Below are 24,601 nucleotides of genomic sequence, written 5' to 3'. Positions count from 1 at the left end.
AGAAGAGGAAAGAAGAGCCTGAGGGAGCAAAGCTTTGATATTCCACTAAAATTCAAGAGAATTGAGTAATAAGTCCTAAAAGATCCTTTGAAAAATAGCCCCTGCACATAAATGTTTAGAATATAAATTTTTATAATGTCTCCAATAAAGAATTTCAAAGGTTACACTTCCTCACTGTCTTCCATCATATATAAAAAGAATTACTCAAAGATAAAAAAGCAGACATGAAATGCCACTAAATCAAAACAGCAACATTTCAAGAAAGCACATCTAATGTATAGCCATAGCTTAGAAAGCAGAACAAATAGGAGAAAACATGTTCTGTGGCCTTGGAAGATTCCAGTTATAAATCCTAACTCATCTACAGGTAATTCTGCTCTCTGAGAATTTTTCTTCTTATCCATGGTGGAAAACATTATTTGACAGAACCTGTGTTGTTCTGAGAAGATGGAAAAAGAGTTATCCAATGTTTTGTGTGAATCATCAAAAACATCAGCAATAAAATCTCATTTTTCTTTCTATAGATCTCAATGCATTTTGTAAAGAAAGTTGCAAATAGGAAGAAAAACCAAGGCAATGAAATGAAATTAAATGGTCCCTGTCCATTTACACTATGATTACAAAAAACAAAACACATATATTTTGCATCCTAGTGCTATATTGATTGATCCCTATTCTGTTCTACTTATCTCATGAATACCTCTATAATAATTACCACGCAAAAAAAAAAAAAAAAAAAAAAAAAAAAGAGAAAAACAACAAAACTTGTAAATATTTTGAATCTAATCAATATAAATATCAATATTTACCAAAAGATACATACTTAAAGGTTTTCTAACCCTTTCCTGTCCCACTTATGTATCTCTTTTTGGTAAATGCTGCATTGGGCAACATTTGAAACTGCATGGTTTTTTGGTAGTTCTTTTTCTTTTTAACCCATAACAGCCCTGTTAAAAACATAAGTGATATCCTAACTGACATTGCATTTCAAAGATACCTATATTCATTTTTAAATAAGTTTAAATACTGTCTGCCAGATATATACAACCTTTAATACTATTTATAGTGTCATATTTCTAGGGAATTGTAGCATGATCTTCCTCAATTTGAAGAACTCATTTCATGCCTTTGATTTCTGCTCCTTCGGCCAACTACAGTCTTTTTTGTCTAAGCATTTAAACTAAATGAAGTATTAGAAATTCTGTGAAAAAAAAAAAAACAAAAACAAAAACTTTTGACCAGTTTAAATCATAACATTGAGGAAAGATAATGTCTTCCTATTCAAATCCATTTATGAAAACATGCTTCTCTGAACAGCTTGCTCTCAATTTCCATAGACCTGATACAGAACAAACTCTGAGTATAAAATAAGCAGTGCGGAGGGATAAGACTAATGGGAAAGATACAGATTGAGATAACTTGAAGTCTGCAACTTATTATTCGCAGTACTGAAAATACAAAGATTTCATATTACTCTATTTTTGCTGTTCAGATATGGAGAAAGGGCAACCCTGAAACACAATGAATGCCTGGTGCCAGGGGCAGAAATTCAAACTGGAGTTACACTAGGATCTAATATCACTAGCTGGGCACAGTATCAGACAAATAAATCTCCAATACTGGTCTATTCAACAGAATACTGCACAAGAAAACAGTCTTTCCCAATTGGAAAAAAAAAAAGGTAGAAATTATGCAAGCCATCATGTGAGATATTCTCCTCAAAATTACCTATGGTTTTAACTTGCAAAGGCCACAGTCTTTGTCTATAATAAAAAGGAATAGAGCTATCCATTTGCTGATTAATTAAAAGACAACTTAGAGGCTCTTGATAGCATTGAAAACCAAAGGTATTTCCTGTTTTGGCCTTTCGTTTAGTCTTTTTTTTTTTTTTCTTCTGATACTGAACTAAAGTATCTACAGTAAAAATGATTTCAATATTTTTTTTTAAACCTTTGGGAAAATATTTCACTTAGAAACAGCTAAAACTTCAGGTTCTATAGAAAAAAAAGATCTGAAAAACAAAACAGAATAAGGAAATCAGGAAAATGTGGTCTGGAGTTCAACCGCCTCTCTGAAGTACTGTCCTCAATAGTAGTGAAATGTTATAACAAACTTGGTCATCTCTGGCTTTGATCTTCAGCCTTCATTAAAATTTATGAGCTGACTATAATTGAGAAGCAAAAAACATTCACTGAAAGTTTAATTGCAAGCTGACAACACTACATTTTGTACTCAATAGAACCATCTCTTTGAATGGAGTGAAAACTGAACAAAAATTATAAAGTGAAAAACTAGATGTCTATCAGCAAGACATTTAGGAAAAAAAAAAATTGTGTAGAAATACTTAATGATCTTTGTGGGTCCCTTCCAACTTAGGATATTCTATGATTCTATGAAAAAGGGAAAAATACAGACATAACCGCAATAAACAAAGCTTTCCTAGTACAACAAAAAGCTGAGGTTAAAAACTGAAACATAGTACTGTAAGAAAGCCTGTTAATTTTAACATTCAGACAAAACTGACTTAGGTCCTGTCATCTACTAACTGTGTACCATAGAAGTAGGAAAGACAGTTCCCAGTGACAATTAGAAAGGCTGCTGTGAGACAGTACTTTAAAAAAGTTTACACAGCATTCTGCAAATCTCACATAAAGGCTCTCAGTGGCTCTATGCTCTCATACAGCAAGTACGGTTTGAGGAGCAAACATTTTAATTTATATTTTATTCTCTCAAAGAGATCAGCACTTGTATGGCTATACTGGAAATTTTAGAAGCTAAAATTTGAGATGAGTCTGGAAGGAAAGTAATTCTAAGAAAAAGCTGTAGAAGTTATATGATGACAGTGCTAAAGTCATAACTATAAAGCTATGCCAATCTACCAGATTGGATCTAAAATTATTTACTAAGTTTGGGGAAAAAAAGAGAAACTATTAGTTTTAATTGCTTAAATTATTAACATTTTGTCATCCTGAAAACCATATTCCAACTAAAATTACCCTTCAGTTCAGAATTTTCAAAAATGAAAGATTTTAATTTAATTGCAGATGCTTTAGTTAGCCACTTCAATCATAATTTAACCTTATAACTCTTAGAAAATTCAGAGAAGCTTTGTTTTTTATATGTTTATTTTTTTGTGTGTGTTTTTATATAATGCAGCTTTCCTTCTCTCAGGCTAATGTCAAAGTAAATTTATATCACTGATCTGGTTGGAAGCCTATAAGACACAGCATCATAATTCTGAAATATTTTAGAGAAATAACAGCTCAAGACAACAGAACAGTGAAAATTAAACTTGCTAAATCGTGATTAATTTCTTTGCCTTCCTTAATTCCCTTTAGCCCTCAAAATGAAGTCAAAAATTCCTGATGTATATTGAAATTTTCTTCAACATTACATACTGTAATTAATATACGATAGCATTTTTCTAATACAGTTATTGTAGTTACAACCATATTTTAGCTGTAGCAGCTCATTTGAAGCGCAGTTTGCAAAAGAGTCCTGGCCAAGACTCAACAGATTTGGCAGCTGAGTAGCTTGGGGAGAACAGAATGTAGCATATTTTTTTCCCCTTTAGACAACATGTTAACCCATGATGAGGATCTTTTTTTCCTTTTTTTTTTTTTTTCCAAACCTCTAAACGCATTTGCTGAATAATCTCAGCTTCAGACTTTACCTCCTGAATTTATCAACCACAAGATCAGCTAGTCTAAAAACAGTCAGAGGTCAAATTTATCTAGACTTAACTACTTTATGGACTGGAAAAATACAGATAATTTGAATGAAATCCTACTTATTTTTCCATTGAACAATTTAGGAGGAAGCCTTAAAAATTAAAATAGCATTCCCAACATTTACAGAAGAAAAATATCTATAAATGTTCTCTATAGTAGTTAACATTATCAATTCAGTAAAGCAATATTTAAATGAAAGAGTAATCATTGTACCAACATCCAACATTACCTTCACATCTGACAGTATGTAATAGTTTGGAAGTTATTATTTCAAAACTTGACTGCCCACACATTTCAAAGTGGTTTAATAATTATCAACTTAACAAGTTAAACTAACCCTGAAACTTTTAGTAGTAGATATTAAACTGCTTTTACTTACCTATCAACAAGAAAGGCAAGAGCAGATAAGTGAACTTTCTGTTAACACTGTCCCTCCCTTCTTTCCTATGAGAGGTGTTATATTCATGAAGATCTTCCTCACTAGTGCAACGCATTCTCCTAATCTATGACTTGCAGTGAGTTACAACAAACCCCTTGCCTCAGAGCTTTTTCTCTATTGCTGTTTTCACGAGAAATTTTGATCCAGAGAAATATTTTGACAGTTTATTCCTTTATAATTTCATAAACTTCATTTCATTGGCCCTGCTGACACTGCTAGACCTAAATGACTATGAAAAGCCTAAATACTCAACAAAAAATAATACACACTTGGTTTGAGGCTGTTGAGTTCAGGAACACAAGTTTATCTGGCCTGGTATTCGCATGTATTGTCATCACAAATTTCTGCTTAAATTCTGGATTCATGAAGTGAAACACTGATAACTAAATTTATATGAATTCCACTGTTTTGGTTGATTTTTTCATATCACTAGGTTACTAATGTTGCAGATCAGATCTGTAAAACTGAGCTGATGAGCCAACTTTCAAGCATTATTTTGAGAAAACTTATTACAAACTATCTTCAGTCGGGTCATGCAGTAAGTGTGCAGTTTAGTTTCATCCAAGAGGAATTTATTTCAACTGCATCGAGATTGTCCCAGAACATGAACCAAAGTACAACCAATTAGAAAATTCATTGATCCAAAACTAAATAGTTAATAACAATGTATCATATAAGGCCTATAAACCAAGTTTCAACTTTAGAACTTCTGGAATCTGGCACTTCTGGGCTTCAGAAAAATTATTCCCAATTTGCCCACAATTAGTGAAAGTCAAATATAAGTTTGAAAGCAATTTTATAGTATATTTACTTTTACCACGGATACAAAAGATTCAGAAACTCACCATGTCTGTGTCTGAAACAGGTCCAAAACTGGTGACATATATGTTGGTGAAGACTTCAGTAATACTATCTGATATAAAAAGAAAAAACAATTCAAACACTTTTAATCTATAGTAATTCAAACTCTCTATACAAAATTTTCAGACATTTTGAGAAAGTTTCTGTCCTTATTTTCTTCTTTTAGCCAGTATCTTGTGACAAATACTGGGGGTCTCTACCCCATGAAGTTATACTGCAGTTACAAAGAGGTTATAAGAGAAGAATTCATACACCAGAGCAGTATATTTCAATTAAATTGAAATATAAATTATCAGAAACCACACACATTTCCCATTTTTCTAGCAGCAAAAGTAACTACACTGTCTTGGACTTAAGAAGGTAGTACAGTTCTAAACACAAAGCGCCTTTGTTGCAAAGGTATTATCTCTCTCGTTGCATATCATTCATATTAAAGTCTTTCTGATTCAAAGTTGTTTTCTTCATCCTGAACAGTCTCTTCAAAGCTAAAGTGTAAAACTCAGCAGTGTCCTACATTTTAATTGGGTACATGTTTAACTGGTATGTTTTAACATAATTATTATTTCCCTTGATACATTATGCTCCTGAGACATTGTTATGATGCTCTAAATACTATAAATAAATAAGTGTGCTTCCCAGTCATTGGAGCCAGACAGCCATGAAATCAAAATATTAAATATTGTACTGCAGGGAAAAAATAATTGCTGAGCTTTCTGTCTTCAGTTTTCAATTAGACTCAAAATTGAATGGTATTCACTAAGAGGGACAGCACACACTTGCAGGAAGTTTCTCACAGCCATTGCCAGCTACTGTCTGTATTCAAGAGGGTCAAGACAAGAAATTCTCTGCCTTAAAGCCAGTTACTAGTTGGATAAGGAATATTTGAATTCATTTGGACTTTGACAAATTCGCAAATGAGAATTTCCCATTCCTAAAAACAATGTAGCTGCCTATTATCTGATCTTGCTATTTTTTCTTTTCCTTCCCCAAATAACCTATCTTGCAGGATCCCTTCTGCTTTTTAAGCATATAAATAAAGACTGACTCTTACTGCGTATAATTCACACACTCTGAAAGTTCAAAATGCACAATTCTCCTGCACACCTGCAAGATGCCTACTTGTGTGACAGAGACCTCAGTAATCCCATACATGGCATCCATACAGAAACTGAGTTGATTTCTACTCCAAAAAACTTAAAAAATAATTTAAAGTCAATGAACAACAGGAAGTGCTGGGTCTGCACAGTTTTTAATATTCAACAAGGATAAGGAAAATATCTGAAATATAATAGCAAAACCACAGGTATAGTTCAGAAGACTAGTGACCATATGATGCCAGTGGGACAGTCTCCAGAAAAAGGATCATTCTCTCCAAATGGTTGCTTGGCACAGGCAGACAAAATAGAAAAGTGACAAGATAAACTACTCTTCAGGGGGTAAACCAGTGCTGCAGACACTAGCTGTGAAATTTGGCCTGTACTGTAATGACAACACTATCCTAATTACAGTTCCACGAAAAACACTTATGTTACAAATATATCATCAACAATCAAGTATCCCAGCAGTAAATAACCAAGATTAAATTCAATTACTCTCATAAAGTAGTAAGGAACTTTACCAAAGGCTTTAAACGCACTTGGCAAACCTGAATCTGCCTCCCTCCCTGAAAAAGAGTTATGGCTGGAAGCATGGTCCTCTCGCAATCCTGCTCTAATGCAAGATGTTGTTGCTTGCATCTGGCATATTATGTCTTTACAATTGGTATATAGTATATTAAAGGACATAGGATCTTCATGTTGGCCCTGCATTTTAAGTTTTAATTAAAAAACAATAAAACACCAACATTCCATATTCTCACACATAACACACATTACTTCTAAACACTTCTGGATCGATCCTCCCATCAGAATTAGGCAAAGACAACAGAGTTAAGAACAAACAAATTGACTGCAGTTGTTGAATTGCTATTACAACAGCCTGCAGACTCCTCTTGTTGGTATGCATTAACCACTTTAAATCAGGGATCTTAACTATCTTTGGATTCGAGGACGTATGACTGGGAGAGTGGAAGAGAAATGGATTAGGGGAAAGAGGAGACATTATCCAGAGATTCTTGGTTATAAGAACTTCATTTGGAGTTATCATAATTAAGATAAGCACTTCAATGCATATAAAAAGAACTGGGGCAAATTCATCCATGATAGCCTCATAAATTAGAATTAATGCAAATTAATCATAGCCGTTTTTTCTGTCCCCAATAACTGCCTTAAGTCAGCATAGCTCCAGGTAGTGGTGACAGCAGTAAGTTCTAGCAACCAAATGTTCTCCCCTGAAGTGAGTATTTATCCTAACTGCAGGTACTTCACCAGGCCACCTTTTGTCAGGGGCAAGAGAAGCTGAAAAATTAGAACAGGTGGGAAGATGGAAAACAAAGGATATAAAGAAAACAGAACAAAGGAAGGCACAAGAAAAGAAAGGACTAAAGAACAGAAAAGAACTGGCTGATTTTTATTTCTTCTTCCTTTTCTCTCTCTTCAGATTTTGCATATTTCATGTTTCTATTCATATCTTCCACATACAAGGAAACTGTTTCTTAAAGATGGAATAAGCAGAAGTATAACTATTAATGAATAACTCCATTTATGATCTGTTAATATTAGCAATCTGAGCCTTGTTTCTTCATTGTTAGTTTCCTTACTGTTACAATAGATTCATTTGAATTATAAACACAAGCTCATTGTTTCATAATCATTCTCTTTGAAGAAAAAAGTGAATCCTTTTCCACAACAGATATTCTAGATTTCACTTTGGAAAAAAAATGAAGTCTGTACTAAAGCATACCATTTGTCACATCAATAACTTACTGAAAATAATTCCCAGAAAGAAAGCACAGTTTCAAAAGGACTTAAGGTTGAGAATTCATCCAGTAGGCAACACAGCTACAGGCTTTTTATAACTCATATTCTGTTAAGAACCATTAAAGTCATCACAGTCCCTAGTGATCAAACAGTTCTGGATCAAGATTATTTCTACAAAAGTCAAAGGAATGTACTAAGCTAACAATCATTCAATGCAACATGCATTTGTGAACAAGTTTATTTTTGCGAGAAAAATTAAGGACAAGGTCTGTTCACAATAATTTTTTTCTTTAATCGATACGTTAACACATCAGTAAAAGCTTGGTTTCCAAGAGCTTGTAAATCGATGGAACCTTAGTGCTTTTGAAAAACAGCCCAGCTTTTGAAGACAAACTTTTTTCGGAAGAAGGGGTGGATAACTCATTTATACTTGTGATCTCTTAAGTTACTCTGAATTGTTTCCTTTGAAGGCTAAACAAAGAACAAGGAACAGGATTGGGTAAGAACAGAGTTTTCATATCTCATTTTTTCATTAAGGAAAAAACTATCAAGCACAGAATAAGACATACAGATACTTTTGTCACATGGAGTGCTCTGAAATTCAGAAAATATAGCTTGGCTACAGTACTGATGTTTTTACCTTTAGCAGTTATAACTGTTGAAAGAGAAATATAGCTTAGTTTAGGCCAGTTTCTCAGAAGATAAAAGCCAAAAATAAGCAAGCTGTTTCAGATGGTTCTCAATAACTGGTTTTGGCTGATTCTCTTTACTTACTTGATCTGTCATGCTACCAATATTGAAAAAAATGAAAGAATAAGAGAAGTATTAAATACACCAACCTACAGATTTATAGATCCTTGTCTCCATTTAGCTAGTAGGTTTGTGTGTTTGAATGACATTTAGTATTTTATAAATATTTAATTATCATAACCTCTCTCTGAAGATGGTAATTCTATTCTCTGCATTTTCTATATACACTTTGGAAATCGAAGCAGGAAGATTAAGCAATGCAGAAATAATACAACATAGAGGATTTTACCAAATCTGAAGTCAGTCGTTCCACATTAAATATCCACACTGGAAAACACTAGCATCATTGACTTGTCAAAAATTATAAGAGTTCAGAGCTTAGCTGGCGTTGGTATCAGTACCTTTGTCCACTCCACTTTGCCAGATCTCCATCTGTTGGGATACCCTTTCTCATGGAATGATTTGTTACTCAGCAGATGAACTGAAGTAGACCACCTGGCACCAAATTTGCCATGGTTATAAGGAGATAGTCAGAAAAGTCATATGAAAAGTTTCCTCATCAGCATTTTCTGATTTCTGAAAATTAGAAATTTCCACAGAGGCAAATCTGTTATGAATTAGTTCCTTTGGAGCACCACTTACCAGGCAATTTTCAAAACTTTCCTGCTTTCTTCCCAGTGTTCCCTCTCAGCTTGCTTTCATCACAGATAAACAGTGCGATGGGGGGTAGTTATTTAGGATTAGATAGACCTCAGCTTTCCCATTCCTGAAGAACTCTAAAGACAGAATTACTTATCTTGAAACAAGTTTTCTAAATATTTCTCACATTTGGGAATAATCTGTGCTTTTCTCATTTGTCTTCTCTTAGACACCAAAATAATTTTCCACAGGATCAAAATATGTTTAAAATAAACAGAGTGCGTTCATCTTGAAGCCTTCAAACTGAATCATCAGCAAGGTCCCAGTGTTCCTTTGCAAGAAATTGCATTATCTATTAATACGTAGAGTTTATCTTCACAGGAAAGCAGGCTAGTAGATTCAGCTGGAATTTTTTATGTATTCAAACTTTTAGTCAGTAGAACTAAAACCTTAAGTCCAAGGTTTGGACAGCTAAAATAAAAGCCAAACTCCTCGTAGTAATCAAAAATTATCAAAAGTACTTCTTGGTGGGACTCATCTTTTATAATGCGCATATGCAGTTCTAATGCATAGCATGAAAACATTTCTCTCTTTAAAACATTATTTTAAATTTAGAATAAGTAATACCCAGGAGAACACTGAAAGACTGTAATTGAAGGGCTGCTACAGCATGTGAAATGAAACAGTTCTTTAATTACGTCGACAAAAAAAAAAAAAAAATGAGGTCAAGTTGGAGTGCTATGGGAACCTTAACTGAGGATTTCTGAGTTTTTGTGGAAATGCTGCCAAAAGGTTGATATTACTTTAATTATTTTGCTATTAAAAATATTTAACTAGAATTGACATTGTTCTGACATTGTAATATGGTCTCCAAGGACATGGTTGGCAGTGTTGCCCAAAGGCTTTTAAATTGTCATTCATAATACAAATCAGGAATTGTACAGGTGAAACAGATAGAGTCTTAATTCATCAAACTCTGCTTGAACTCAATGAACTGCCGTTATCTGACAAGCTCTTTAGTGCGTCTGTTGACAGCTGAAGTCACTCTCTGGCTGGCAGAGAATAAGGGGGTCAGAGAAGGTCATGCAACACAAAGCCATGAAAGCAGCAGCAAATTCCTCTGGAATGTAGATATTTTAAAACACTGTTCTGCCAGTTCTTGTTTTTGTGGGTGGTTTTTCTGAGTTTTTTTTCTTGGGGGGGGGGAGGGGTATTTCTATGGCAGTTTTTTCTATCCCACTACTCAGCATCTCCATTCATTATCCAATGTTAAATTACAGTTTCAAAGCTGCACAGACATACATAAATACAGCTGCAATTTGAAAACTGAAGTAGATTTTGTAAAAGGAGCAACTTCACTTCTCTCCTTGATAAGACCACTTCCAAGATCCTCACTCTATCCTTGATTTACTGGAAAGACAATTTCTTAACCTGAAATAAACTTCTCTTTCAAATCTCATAATTAACAGTGCTTACCAGCAAGACTGAACAATACCTCTAAGAGCTACTATTATAACAGGTACATATAAGTTACTCATAAAATGCACACAGAATGAAAAGAAGGCATATCTGCAATTCATATAATGAGCTATTATCTCCACAGTCAGGTAACTTTTCAAATTTGTCCTATCTGTAAGATACCAGTGTAAGTTACATGAGCACTGTTTCTACCTATCAAAACAAAAACTTCTATGAATAGAAAACTTAGATCTAAAACAATATTTGAGGCAAAGTTTTAACTTCCTCTACAGTATTAAGTTTTAACATTATAGGATTCTAACTCAAATTTTAGAAAGTCACTTGTGGATAGGATTGAAGACATAACTTAGGCACCTGTTTATCTCTTTAAGCATATTGGACAAGTTTTTCAAAGCTGTTTAAGCTACAAGTTCCACTGAAAACAATAAAAGTTAACCCGAATGTCCCTCTGTGGTCCAAATCATAATGACTAAATTCTGGACTTAAGTTTGTTTGAATCTCACTTAGTCCCAAAGTCCAGTCTAGCACTGACAGTACCTAAAACTCCCTGGCTGCTTATATTACCACCTTAAGGCAAAAATATCCTGATACTGCCAAGCAGCTTAAATAACTGTCTTTCAACCAAGTCCCAGTGAATTCCTTAAACTATACAAAATTACAGATTTACTAGGCCAAAGAGACAGAGATAAAGCTAGAAAACAAACAAGAGAGTGATTCCACAGCTTAGCAGTACTCACGGGATGTGGCAGACATAAATCGAAGTCTCTGCTCAATATCTGATTATTTATACAAAGCAGAACAATTCCTCCCAAAGGCTGAGAGAACACGTCCTATCTTAGAAATTTCACCTTTGTGGTCACGCCAGATACACAGTAACCCGAGTTCATGCATCTAATTTAAATCATGCACTTGACAAGAGGTGCTATCACTCTTACAGGTTATCACCATATCAGGCTATCAGCTCATCTTAGAACTCATGTTTCAGGAGAGCAGGAATAGCAAGAGGAGGGGAAAAAACACTGTGAAAAGAAAGCATGGAAACATAATATTTTCCAGCCCAGACTTAGATGCTTTCCCTGTGTGAGCAAGAAATAGCTTCTGCTGCATGCCTGTGTTTAGCGATATTAAATGCTTAGCTGGATAGAACCCACTTACTTTACTAGCTTTATGAGCTCTCTCTGCAGATTGTTAAGGATACGTCCAAACAATTTCCAAGGTTTATCAACACACTTATCTTTCCCCACGTTCCACAAAGGAGACATGACACCATAAAGACTAGACACTGCTGAATATAAGTCTGTATGGGACAAGTTGGAGAAGACTGTGAATGGTTCTACAGTCTAGTAGTACAAAATACAGGTCTCAGTCCACACTGATACGTACATAGATGCTTAATAGAAACTAAAACATCCCCAGTGGAAAAGGCAACTCTCTCAGAATGACTAAAAGTCCTGTGTCTAGTTGGAAATCAGGAGACATAGATTCAGATAAATTTTCCAAATCAAGTAGAGAATAAATAATATTTAAGCAAAAATGCTATGCATTCCTGACAAGAAAGCCACTGTGACTGGTGCAGCTCATATCATATCAGGACAATTAATCTCTAGCTTGAATTCTGCTGGTACTTAAACACAAGAGACAGTTCAAAGCAATTCAGAAGCACAAAAACAAATGCCATTATTGCTGAATTTCACAGTCTTTTGGCACCTCAAGCAATATTTTTTTTTCAGTCCTAGAGGTATGAATTGCCAAGTGATTAAAATAGCAATTAATTGCCTAGACGTATTTCTGGATTTTTTCTTCATCTTTTAAACAGTATTCCTACAATTCACAGGTTCATTGTAAAGACATTATTATAACTTGAAGGATTCGTATGTATAAAAATAAGACAGTTGGGTAATTGTAAACTGTAGTCTTGACTATGTTACAAAGGGAGAAACAATATAAAAATAGGGATAAGAAGTAAAGGAAGAGCAACCTAAACATATGGATTATAGGAAATCTATTCTCATAAACCCAGACTTCCTCAAAATCCATTAAATTTCCATTTGTTCCATTTTAATTAAAAAAAAGTGCTCTAAGAAAACAAGTATGAGGCATTTTTAATTTGAGTAATAAAGTTCAACAGAAACATGAAAGTGAAAATATAGTGAAGTTTGGCTGGAGTAAATGTGGTCTTACTGAGATAGGCTACTTGAAAGACTGAAGTACAAAAGTAAAAAGAACTTAGCTAATAGACAAGACATTTGGCAGGAAATCAGAAGTACATAGCATTCATATGAAAGATGAAACATCAGCATTAAGCTGCATCCCTTTAGACAGTACAGCTTCTACTAGGCTGCAAAGAGATTGCATATAATCACAGAATCACAGAATTGTAGGGGTTGGAAGGGACCTCCAGAGATCATTGAGTCCAACCCCCCTGCCAAAGCAGGTTCCCTACACCAGGTCGCACAGGTAGGCATCCAGGCAGGTCTTGAACATCTCCAGAGAAGGAGACTCCACCACCTCCCTGGGCAGCCTGTTCCAGTGCTCCGTCACCCTCACTGTAAAGAAGTTCTTGCGCATGTTTGTGCGGAACTTCCTATGCTGCAGTTTCCGGCCATTTCCCCTTGTCCTGTCTCCACTCACCACTGAAAACAGTCTGGCCTCACCATTCTGCCCCCCACACCTTAGATATTTATAGACCTGGATCAGGTCCCCTCTCAGTCTTCTCTTCTCAAGGCTGAAATAATAACCAAGTTGAGTAATAAATGGGACAACTGCATTGTTTAGATCAACTGGATGAACATGACAAAGAAAATGAAACCTCAACACTGTGTGAAGAATGAGATAGAGAAAGATAAAAAGGTCAAGAACAGAAATGGAAGGGAACACACTTTGACGAACTGAAGCAGTAATGATTTGGACCAGGTTGAATATATGTTGTCTCAGAAGCAGGGATTGCAAAGTTATTATTTCTATAAAAACATTTCAATAGAAGTTTGTCTTATTAGAAAGGATACTGTAACACATAGGTAAGGCAGAACAAATTTGTTAATTATTTCAGATTTTAGAAATTTATATTCAGATTTTTCTTCCCCCTCTTCTTAAAGTGTTTCAATTTGGTGCCCTTGATAGTTAAAGTTGTGGACATCCTGTCAAATACTTTCAGGATGATTTCAGGTTTAATCTGCTATATTCCAAGTCACAGCATTTCCAAATCACCACATTTGACATACTCACACTGCCAGCCCCTTCTGTACTCCAAATCACATCTACTCATAAAATTAATATTATTTTAAAACAGCAGAATCTCTCAAATTTCTCTCTTTCATGAAGTGGCTGAGTCTGGACTTTTTAAGGTACAACTTTACTGTACAGCAACTCCTGACCTGACTCACTTGATTTTAGCTGCTAGTTAATTGCAAATCAAAGCTACACAGAATTCAAATGAGACATAAAACATCAACATTAAACCATATTGTATACAGGCCCAATTGTTTTTCTAAACGAGGTCACTCAATATAGATTTTCCACAGGTTAGATTTCAGGAATCGCTTTGGTTTATGCTGTTAACTTGTCAGCTTCACAGTAAAAGCATTAATTATAAGAGGCAGCTCTCCTTCATCTTTCAGTGAAAGTAGATTTTTATAATTCCCTGAAAGAGGTCCCATGTGTAGCAGAAGTTGTGAGATGGCTGCAAAACTCATAGCAACACACTAGAGAGTCACCAAAAAACTGTGGTAACACACACAATATGTACAAGACTGCACCCTTTGGACCACGTAATTTTTTCTAAGCTGAAACATTCAAGTGTTTATCATGCTTTTAGTTATTTAATTAACACGTGAGTGGCGTGTCACAGCTCACTGACAGCTAAAAAAAGTCTTCCTATGATGATTGCATGCTTCAGGTGGAGTCTCTGGAGAATAACTACCTCTGTAGTCAGCCACAAAAAAAAAAAAAAAAAAAAAAGAGCTGGAACCACGGAGATAAAAGATATTGGGATAAAATCTGAGAAGAAAAGTCCTATGTTCTGGTGGTAAGCACTCATTGTCACCAGTAATCAGCATCTTCCCAAGGCTTGCTGCTATCGGAACAAGGCATGAAATTCACATGCTCCTATGGGGATCAACAGACTTAAGAAAGCACTGAAAATGAAGATCCTTTCAGATCCAGTAGTACATGGTTATAAATTGTACAGTCATTAAAAATAGATCTACAGTTCTTTTTTCATTTGCTAGATTTGTGCTTTGCATTCAAGCATGACAAGAATCAATGGTAGAAAATGGTTCTGCCTTTTTTTTAAATGCAGCTGTATACTAGTAGGCACTCTTAGTGCATCTCCTTGCTGCAGGAGCTTTGAACATATTTTTAATAGATAATATTGCTCTTTCTTTTCCATTCTTAGCTGTCTTGAAATAGCATTCTTCAGACCACTTCTGTCAGGAGACTGGGAGCCATTACTGCCTTCTCTTTCCATTCTCTCTAGTGTATGAAACTTTCTGCACAACATCAGAGAGCAAGAGAAGAAAGGACTCTGTTATAATACCATTTCAGAAGACTGTTGCATGCAGTCAAAAATAATAGACACCACTCTAACCCATCTATGATCTACTCAGCAGATCCTATTTTAAGGGATCTTATTTCCTATTTTAAGATATCTGAAATAACAATAAAACACAGGAGATTAATATTTACCTAGTCTACTCTAACATTCTCAAAAAAATTAGTGTGAACTTTCTCAAGTCAGCTGAATGCAATTTGTATGTTAACACGTCGAAGCAGACAGGTTTCGTGAGAACTGAGAAACATTCTTTACACTTTCTTGATCCCTGCAATTGCTGATACACAGAGAAAGGAAGAAGAGAGATATGGTCTTTGAGAGACAGCAGTAATCAGTCTGAGTGCTGATGCAAGATGTCTGTTTTTTTTTTTTGTTTTTTTTTTTTAAAAAAAAAAAAAAAAAAAAAACTTTTAACATATTTGGTTTAGCAAAAAAATTCATGGGATGACCATGGATATTAAGCTTTTTTCTAAACAGGAGAAGCAATGAGTTCATGCTTTGATCCAACAGAGATTCATATTAGTAGTTTAATTAAACAAATAACCCACAAGTGAACTAAAAATAACAACACATTCTTTTTTAAATCTTTTTTAAAACCCACTTCAACATGTTACAGAATTGTCAGTTGCTCTTTTGCTACCCAGTTAACAATAAAAGTGTTCCTACTAGAAGATCATGTAATGCACACCACAAAACTACAATAGCTGACTCACTTGAATGTCTCCAAGTTGCTTTACAGATATCAGCATTCCCCAGAACGTCCTCTAAAATATGCTCCCACAATACAATGTATTAAGCAGCCTCAAATTTGTCTTTTATGGTTGCTGTGACAAAAGAATCTCCCTCTAGCTGTCCATGAAACTTTATAAACCTATTCAGGCTTACACACACGGATATGTTTTTTATTATTTTATCTTAAAACAGTAGGTTAGTTTAAGTTTAGTTATGCTATGCAGTAGCAAAAGAGATTATCTATTCATTTTTCTTCTGATCAGCTGAAGACAAAATACCTGGTAAAAAGAGCAAAGAACTCTATGATAGCATGTAACACCCCACAGACTGAAAGATATTATTTGGAATGAATTCACTGCCTTATCTCAGGCATTTATATTTCACCCTCTCATCTTTATTTATTAATTTTTCCTGGAGGAAAACTGCTGTTCAGAAACTGAAGGTGGCAATGTACAAACAAGTTCACGTTTAAAGATCTTGTAGTTAATTGTTTTTTACTCAGTTAACATTGTGGACACTGATAAGGACCTACAGTGAAATGCCACAGCGTGCCTTCAGGATGACAGAAGGGTTTTTACAAACACAGCACTTAATCTAAGACTGAAACTTCTGTTTCTGCTTAATTATATATTCCTGACTATGTTTGTTCCCCAGCCTCTTCTCATCCAAAGGAATTTTATTCCTCATTCAATGAGCCTATAAACTATGGAAAAATTTAAGTGACTTCAAATACTAAGAATAAAAAGGCATCTACAGTAAACATTATACTGTCAGTCAGAAAGAAATATCTAGACAATTTAGCTGATGTATTCAGGGCAGGAATTTTCTACTCAGCCTACCTCTAAATTCTCAAAGGCAAACACAGACTCTCTCTTTTTGCTCTCTGATGTGCTGAATGACTCAGACTAAAGGGTTAACAAAAATGGATCCCAATCTCCTGGCAGAAGAATCTGTTATCTCAGAACGATTCAAAATGGATGCAAAAAAGAAAAATTGGGGAATGTGCTGGTAGACAATTATCCCCTTAGATGAGAGAATTAAAATGAAGAAATGGAGACTAACAAGGAGATGAGGTATTCCTAATTACAGTACAATTTTCCAGTCACAACACATTGTTTTTCCACCAGTCAGGTATTTAAGGGATCAAGAAGGTATAATTTTCAAAATTAAAACAAAAGACATGATAAATACAAATGGGTAAATCAAGGAAACTACATTCACAGGAAAGATGCCAAATGCAATCAACTCTGTACACATCAAGGAAAAATAATCTGACTGTATAATCCATGAATATACAGATGTTGTAATTAGGAAATATACAGGAAAGTGAGACTAAACAGGTTATCACACCAAAGAAGAATGGATGGAAAGCTTACCCTTATCCTGGGCTTGCTAAGAGTCCAAGAGGATCACCAAAAGAGATCCTTCCCTACTGTAGTCAGCTATTAACAGGTCTAGGAGAGGTGGAGCCAGGCTTCACCCCTTCCAGAAGCGCAAGTGAATTGCCTTCACCTGTGCTCTCAGGGCTCACTCATTGCTAACCTCAGGTTAGAGGTTCAGAGGTTCAGACCCTGATTCAGCAGTTCCCATACACTGACAAAAAGCAGTGCATGTAGAAGTCAACTTTCCTGTTGGAACATATTTTCTATATAAACCTCTCCATCCAAAGTGACCAAGTTGATCCTAGATTTGATCAATCAATTGGTCAATGATTCTTTCAAGTCAAACCAGTATTAGAAATTACGTGGCCCATTGAAGTACCCAGCATGATATATGGGATAAAGACATGTATTTTTTCCATCACTAAGTGGTAGATTATACTTCCCAGTTACTTCATCCTATAACGGTTGTACATTCTGCAAAATAATCTGAGTTTTCCGATGCATTTGCAGTGTCATCGCTGTGGGAAAAGCTGCTACAGATGTATAAAGAACATGTACATTTTATAGCATACATCAGTTTTTGACTGATTCTTACTGAACTGTATATTTGAACAAAATGATAGCACTGAATTTGGATTGTAATCAATTCTATTATCATAACATTATAAGACTGTGAGGCAAAGTTTCTACAAAAAAAAAAAAAAAAAAAAAAAAAAAAACAGAGTAAGCAGACAGCATATTCATGCTTTTCCTGAGTGAATTGCAGATTAGGACTTTCGATGCAGGATCCCTACTAATTCAATAAGAAATGCATGCACAGGACAACAACACATGTACGTACAGGCAGATGAATGTACGTACAATGTACGTACAATGTCAGATGAAAATACATTCTATCTGTAGCTCCTCAACTTTACTGAAATGTTTCATGTCCTTTGATGTGTATAATAATCTCAGCTAAGAGGGAAATTGATTTATGCTACTTGCACTGAGTTTAGTGCTCTAATTATTAAATAGCTCTCAACATATGGCAAGGAATTATGGAATTTAAATCAAGAGTTATATGCTACAAAGTAATCATACAAATGTTTCTAAAATAGCAAAACCACTTTCAGAAGATTAGCGGAATCATGCTTTCCTAATGTACAGACAATTTCAGAAAACTAGTGCTAACATATCTTGCACTATAAAGCAAATTATTACTAGGATAATAGTGATAAACAAAACTTGCTTCAGCCTGTAATTAATTTAATTCATGCATTAACCTGAAAGAACAGACATAAAAATGTATTTAAAGATTAATCTTGACATATTAAAGTGTTTTGATTCTTATCATTAAAATATATTAGACTTTTGATAATATTAATTCAAAATCTTCTGTTGATGCTTTAATTTAGTAGGCTGTTGAACTGTACAGCAGCCCAAAACTGTATCTGAAATACCTTGTACAGTTGTTTTTGAGACGAATGACTCATAACTGAAAAATATTTATGTCAGAAATTTAAATACATGAGTACAGTTTAATGGTGAAACTGATTGTTTTATTCCACTTCCAATTTTCCAGTGGGTATTTGAAAAAAATATCGTTCCACTATCTTAATCTGCCAGTTGTTTAGAAGTGGCCAATATTTAATGTCACTACTTTCTCTCTCTCCCCCACTCTCCATCTCTTTTAGCCCGACATCCTGCCCTTTTCCCTGTTCCTTGCTCACAGCGTTTTTTCATCTTGTCATGTGCTAAAATAATACTAACTTGTTAAAAAGTAGTGTTATGTTCTTTCTCATATCTGTTTGTTCCTAGAGACTTTGAAGCTACTATTAAAACCTAACAGTAGCCATTAACATGAGCTACCATGAGATACCAACAATTAATGCAGAGATACTGCAAAAAACAAAGTAGCTGCAGCCTTAATGTATAGGCAATCTGAGTATTCTACTGCATGTTGATGAAATACCTCTCTCTCTACATGCTACTAATTCTAGAAATTGGATGAACTAGTTTGTGCATTGAGAAGATTGTTGTTATAAGTTGTCGTGAAATGATGGCTCTTCAGGAAAACAGAAGTAGTAATATGTAATCAGGAATACTACCAAAAGCGATAGACCTATAACAGACCACTAGACAAGGTTAACAAAATTGGACTGACACAAAAAGAAGGCCATACAATTTGTGGGTAGAGAAGGACCTTTCTTTTTTTTTATTTAGCCAGAAGGTTACCTTTGCACCATTATCAACCTTTCCAGTCAGGTTTTATTAGATATTAAATGATCCAATGAAATGCAGCGCTTCTCCTTTGAGATATGCTTTCCCATACTGAAACCTCCTCAGGACTCCAGATTATGGTGATGGTGGGAAAACAGGTGGACAGCCATTTTAAGACTGTTAGCCAAGCCCCAGTTTCTGCTGAATTTGAGGAAATCAAAACATATGTACTCTGCATTTCTCCTGAGCCTTCATTTTTGCTCCAAAACTGCTCACCACAGTAGATGGTTTATGAATTATAAACTGCTGTACAACAGTGTGTGTTCATCTGTCCATGCGAATTTTCAGTCTCTCATCAACGCATATACTTTCATTCAGCTACGTCTTCCAGAACTCATGTTCTAAAATTCGTTTTTTCACACTTGCCAATTAAGATGGCAAACTTCAGCCATTCTTTCAATGTCTTGATGGCTATAAGTCACAGAATCTTAGAACAACTCAGTTTGAAAAGGACAAATGAAGATCCAAAGCAGAGCCAACTCTGGGGATAGGTCAGGTTGACCAGATCATATTTTATCTATTTTTTTTTTTCTGTGTTTCAAAAGATGGGAGATTTTAAGACTTCTATGATCAAACATCATTTCTGGGACTGTGATGAAAATCACCACCTTTGGCCTAGTAGTAATGAGCTTACTTATTAAAGCTAAGGTGAAAAGAAGTCAGATTTCTTCTCTTTTTTATAACATTTTATATTATGACTCATAAGTATAGTATTTTTACATTATTTTAAGTCACAATCAGGCTTAGTATGGAGCAGAAGATTGTTATATCATGCAGACTATAAACACATAGTAAGCAGTACATCTCATGGCTTCTTTTACTCCTGAGGTGCTAAAATAGAATTAAATAGATATTTGCCATTAAAGGCTGTAAGAACTAGGTTTTAAAAAAAAAAAAAAAAAAAAAAAAAAAAACCAACAAAAAACACCTAAATTCATTCTATGCAAGGAAGCTGAAGATCTTCTGATATCTATTTAATCCCATGTACTTTGTTTTGATTGAAAATAAAATGTCAATACTTTTGACAAAAACTCGTCTTGAAAGAAATAGTTATGGCTTGCTTAAAGATTGGTCACTGTTGCACGAGCATAAATTAACACAACTAAAACAATGATGTTGACTGATATAAAGTGAAATTTAATTATCATTTTTCCTGAAATTTAACATAGCTGTAAGATCCATCTTACCAGCTTCCTGAAGGACAGGAAGGACATCCTTCTTCTTCAGATAGCACTCTATTTTGGTGTAAAATATAAGATTTGAAATAAAACCTTCTGTATGTGTCCTATATGAAGAATAAACAAAACAGAATACTCCAAGACTGCTCATTTAACAAGCATTAAAGTATTTCCTGATATTGTTTATAAGTACATTTTTAGTGCAAACCATAGTACTACTTTTTCATTATGAAATTTATTATTTGTTGCTATAGAGCAACTTTTTTTCCACTGTAAGCGACATACTTACACATTTTAAATTCACTTTACATTTAGATCAAATCCACTACTAAAAAATACAGAAAATCCACTAATATCAACCAAGCATCTCCTGGATGAATTTCTAATATACTTAAACATTCCTGAAAACGTGTCAGAGTTCAATTATCGAGACAATACTGATGATTCCAATTCAGGTGCCTTTCAAACATGGTATCATTTCAGAAGTGTTATAAAAATTTTGGAACTCTAGTATTGCAGTTATTTTCTCCTTGTCTACCAACACAAGTCAACCTGAGTGAAAAACAAATCCTTATTATGGATAGCAAACTGTCAGTAAGATTTCTACAATATGGTAGGAAGTCTTAGTGGCAAGCAGTAAACACCTTGGAGATCTGCAAGGCCACTCGACTGCACAAATTCCTTGGTAACCTAAAATGAATCTATCACTGAAGAAAAGTATTGTTTGTCTTAGCCTATAAAATCTGGCTGAACAGCTAAACAATCCTGTCTATCTGATTTATAATGAGTTACAATGATCTCCGCAGGAGTTTGCAAATACCATAGCACATTCTTTCATGCCTTCTTAATACCATTTATACAGTCTTGGTGTCATCAGCATAATTCCTAGTATTAGAAGCAAGTGCTGATACTCTGCCAGGAACAAAAATTACAGAATACACATGGTTAGTTAACTGGGAGATCCTCTAAACAAGATCGCTTATAGGTATATAGACATCACAGTAAAGTATGTAGATTTTTATTAAGCGTTGTGAAGCATAACATTTTGCTATGTTGCACTGTGTAGCACTTTCTACAGTCACAATATTTTTCACAGTCGTAATAAATTTATTTTTCACATCTTCACTGCTGATTTATCCACCAACTTTCACCTTAAAGAAAAGTTCCTCAGTCAGTACTCCATTCTATAATATTTTCACTGATTTGTTTTTTAGTAAGGCTGAGGGTTGGTAGTTTTTTTTTTTCAGTCATTCCACTTCCATAATGATTCATTCCCTAGAATGCTTACATCTACTGAGTTAGTTCTGTTCCTGGATTTTAGCACTGCTTGCATGTTCTAGATAACCAGTTAAACGCAATTTTCTTATCTTCCTCCTTATTGTTTTTCCATCTGTTTACAAAGGAATCTTTTTTGTTGATATACGTTACCTGCAACTCTAACATAAATAAATTTGAGTCTCTCTTGGACTCCTCTGAAAGCATTATGGTCAGATTCCATATAATCCTTAAAGAAAAGCATACACAGAAGGTCTAAGGTAGCAGTTAGACTGTGCAAGTGAACAGTACTCGTTTTCTTTTACAAACAGTAGCAAAAGCTTTCCTTTAAAACCAGTAGTGAAAGCTTCCCTGTAGTGTTCTGCAGTAAAAATAGTCCAGGAGTCCAAGAGCTTCTTTTAAGCTGCTCTGAATGTGCATGAAGCACAATGAGATTGTCAAATACATCTAAAATTTTAATCTTCAGCTGGAGAACTGCTAAAGCAGTTACAAAAGTTTCTGAAACCGATTCAAAACACTCTGAATCACAGCAACATATAAATATACTGCCCTAAACTTAGCATGTTCCATATTATCAGCGTGTGATGATGGCCTTGTTTCCTGGCAACTGAAGACATACAACTCTTTTATACACACGTATATACACAGCTTTCTTGCTTTGGGGAAAAGCAATATCCCCTTTTAGTTCATTTAGGGAGCACACTACACAACTTTTAATCAGTGAGTTTCATTTCTTACACTGCTACAACACTTCAGTGCAATAATAGATATCTAGTATTGCAAAAATGGATGATCATACCTTTGTGTTCACTTTGTTCTTCTCTGTTCTCTTTGTTTTTCCTGTTCAATTTATTTATAAAATGTGGAAAAAGATCTCAGTATGTTTATAAGTGAAATGTAATGGAGATTCTTGATAAAGCAATCCTAACATCTGAAAGTCATCTTATAGCTAAGATGGATCCTCCAAAATGGAATCACAGTGTCATTTAGTCTTCACCTACCTAATGTCTTATTTTCTTCAATTTTTTTATAACCAACATTAATTTTAGTTACAACAATGTTGTTCCTGAAGTTGATGGAACTGATTTGTTCATGGAAAGATTCTCCAGTGGTACAAATTTGTGTATCTCCTTTCTATGTCAGTATTATCATAGTACATCTTGGGTTGAAAGGGACCTTAAACCTCACTTGGTCCTTGTCGTGGGCAGGTTTGGCATGCATGAGATCGGATAGCTACTGAAAATCATGTATCCAAGCTACAAAGCTCAATTCTCTGTTCTTTCATCATCCAAATGCTATTTTATTACTTTAAAACATTTTATTTTTTAATTAATTCATGTATTCAATCATATTTTATAATTTGGGAGAGGGGAATCAACAAAAACTCTATGGCTGTTGCAATAGAGCAAATTCAAATGTCAGAAAGGAAACCAATCTGACTAGGTGTGGTAAGATTACTGAAGTATCCAATACAGTATAAAATCCCATCAACATTTCCATCCTCTCTCCTTTACTTCCTCTTTTCATACTTACAAAAAGATATAGTTTAAACAAAAAGGTGTGTTATTGCTACTATACTTAATGCACATATTAAAATATTCAAAGAGGGGACTGTCTTATTCTATGGCCCTGTTTACTTTAATCATGGCTGATCAAATGACAAAGGAAAGAAGAGAGAGCATACAGATGATTTGAATGTAGCTCTATCTGAGAAATTACAGAAATTACATGGAATATTCAGGTAAAATAGATCATATAAAAAATATCAAGGTTGTCAAGGCTGCTCCAGATGTAATCCAGTGCTTAGCATAATATGAGTACAGAGAAAATCTTATCTCCCCTTGAATATCCCCACATATATACATCCATGCAGTACATCTGGATATTACTTCAGTAATATGAGATGCCTCTGACTTCAAGAGATAATGCAGTGTCTACTTTTCCCAGCCCACACCCATTTTGCAGGTTACTGCATCGCTACAGTGATCATACATCACTCAAGAATCCCAGCTGTTAGGAAGTTTCCAACAGACATAACTTGGTTTTACAAGAGTGCTGCAACAACAGTGAAAGTTAAAGCTGCCCTAATTGCGCATACCAAATAATTCAGTTCTGAGGTGTATCTGTGTATCAGTAAAGCATCAGGATACTATTGTAAACACCCACACAAAGTCCCTCACTAAAAACATTTATAAACCTACCTCTGTAAACATCTATAAACATAATCAAGAACAAATTTTTGAACAACTACTGAGTTTTTATACAGCCTTTCAAAGAGCCTGTACATTTCTATTTTAATGTCAGCAATTAGCTAAAATAACTAGCTAGCACTTGTTACTAAAAATATTTGTGAGCTGAATAATTCTTTATCGTGAGCTAAATTTTGTTGTAAGACGGGTCTGAAAATGTCCTTCACAACAAGTAAAAGTGGGCTGGTGAACAACACTTACTTTCACAAAAGACTTT

General features: G+C 34.7%; 1 protein-coding gene across 1 annotated transcript in view; it reads right to left on the bottom strand.

Moving 5' to 3' along the window:
• GABRA2 (gamma-aminobutyric acid type A receptor subunit alpha2) overlaps nt 1-24,601 on the bottom strand; it is a gene marked incomplete at both ends in the record, with an annotated part of 50,358 nt that overhangs the window by 20,691 nt on the left and 5,066 nt on the right. The window contains one exon of the mRNA XM_079534856.1: nt 5,016-5,083. Within this exon, the coding sequence (XP_079390982.1) occupies nt 5,016-5,083 (68 nt within the window). The remainder of the gene's footprint in view (nt 1-5,015; nt 5,084-24,601) is intronic.

This window comes from Tetrao urogallus (assembly GCF_951394365.1).
Source record: "Tetrao urogallus genome assembly, chromosome: 4".
NCBI classification, from domain to species: domain Eukaryota; kingdom Metazoa; phylum Chordata; class Aves; order Galliformes; family Phasianidae; genus Tetrao; species Tetrao urogallus.
The sequence above is the reverse complement of the archived record's forward strand: the minus strand, read 5'-3'. Positions and strand labels throughout refer to the sequence as shown.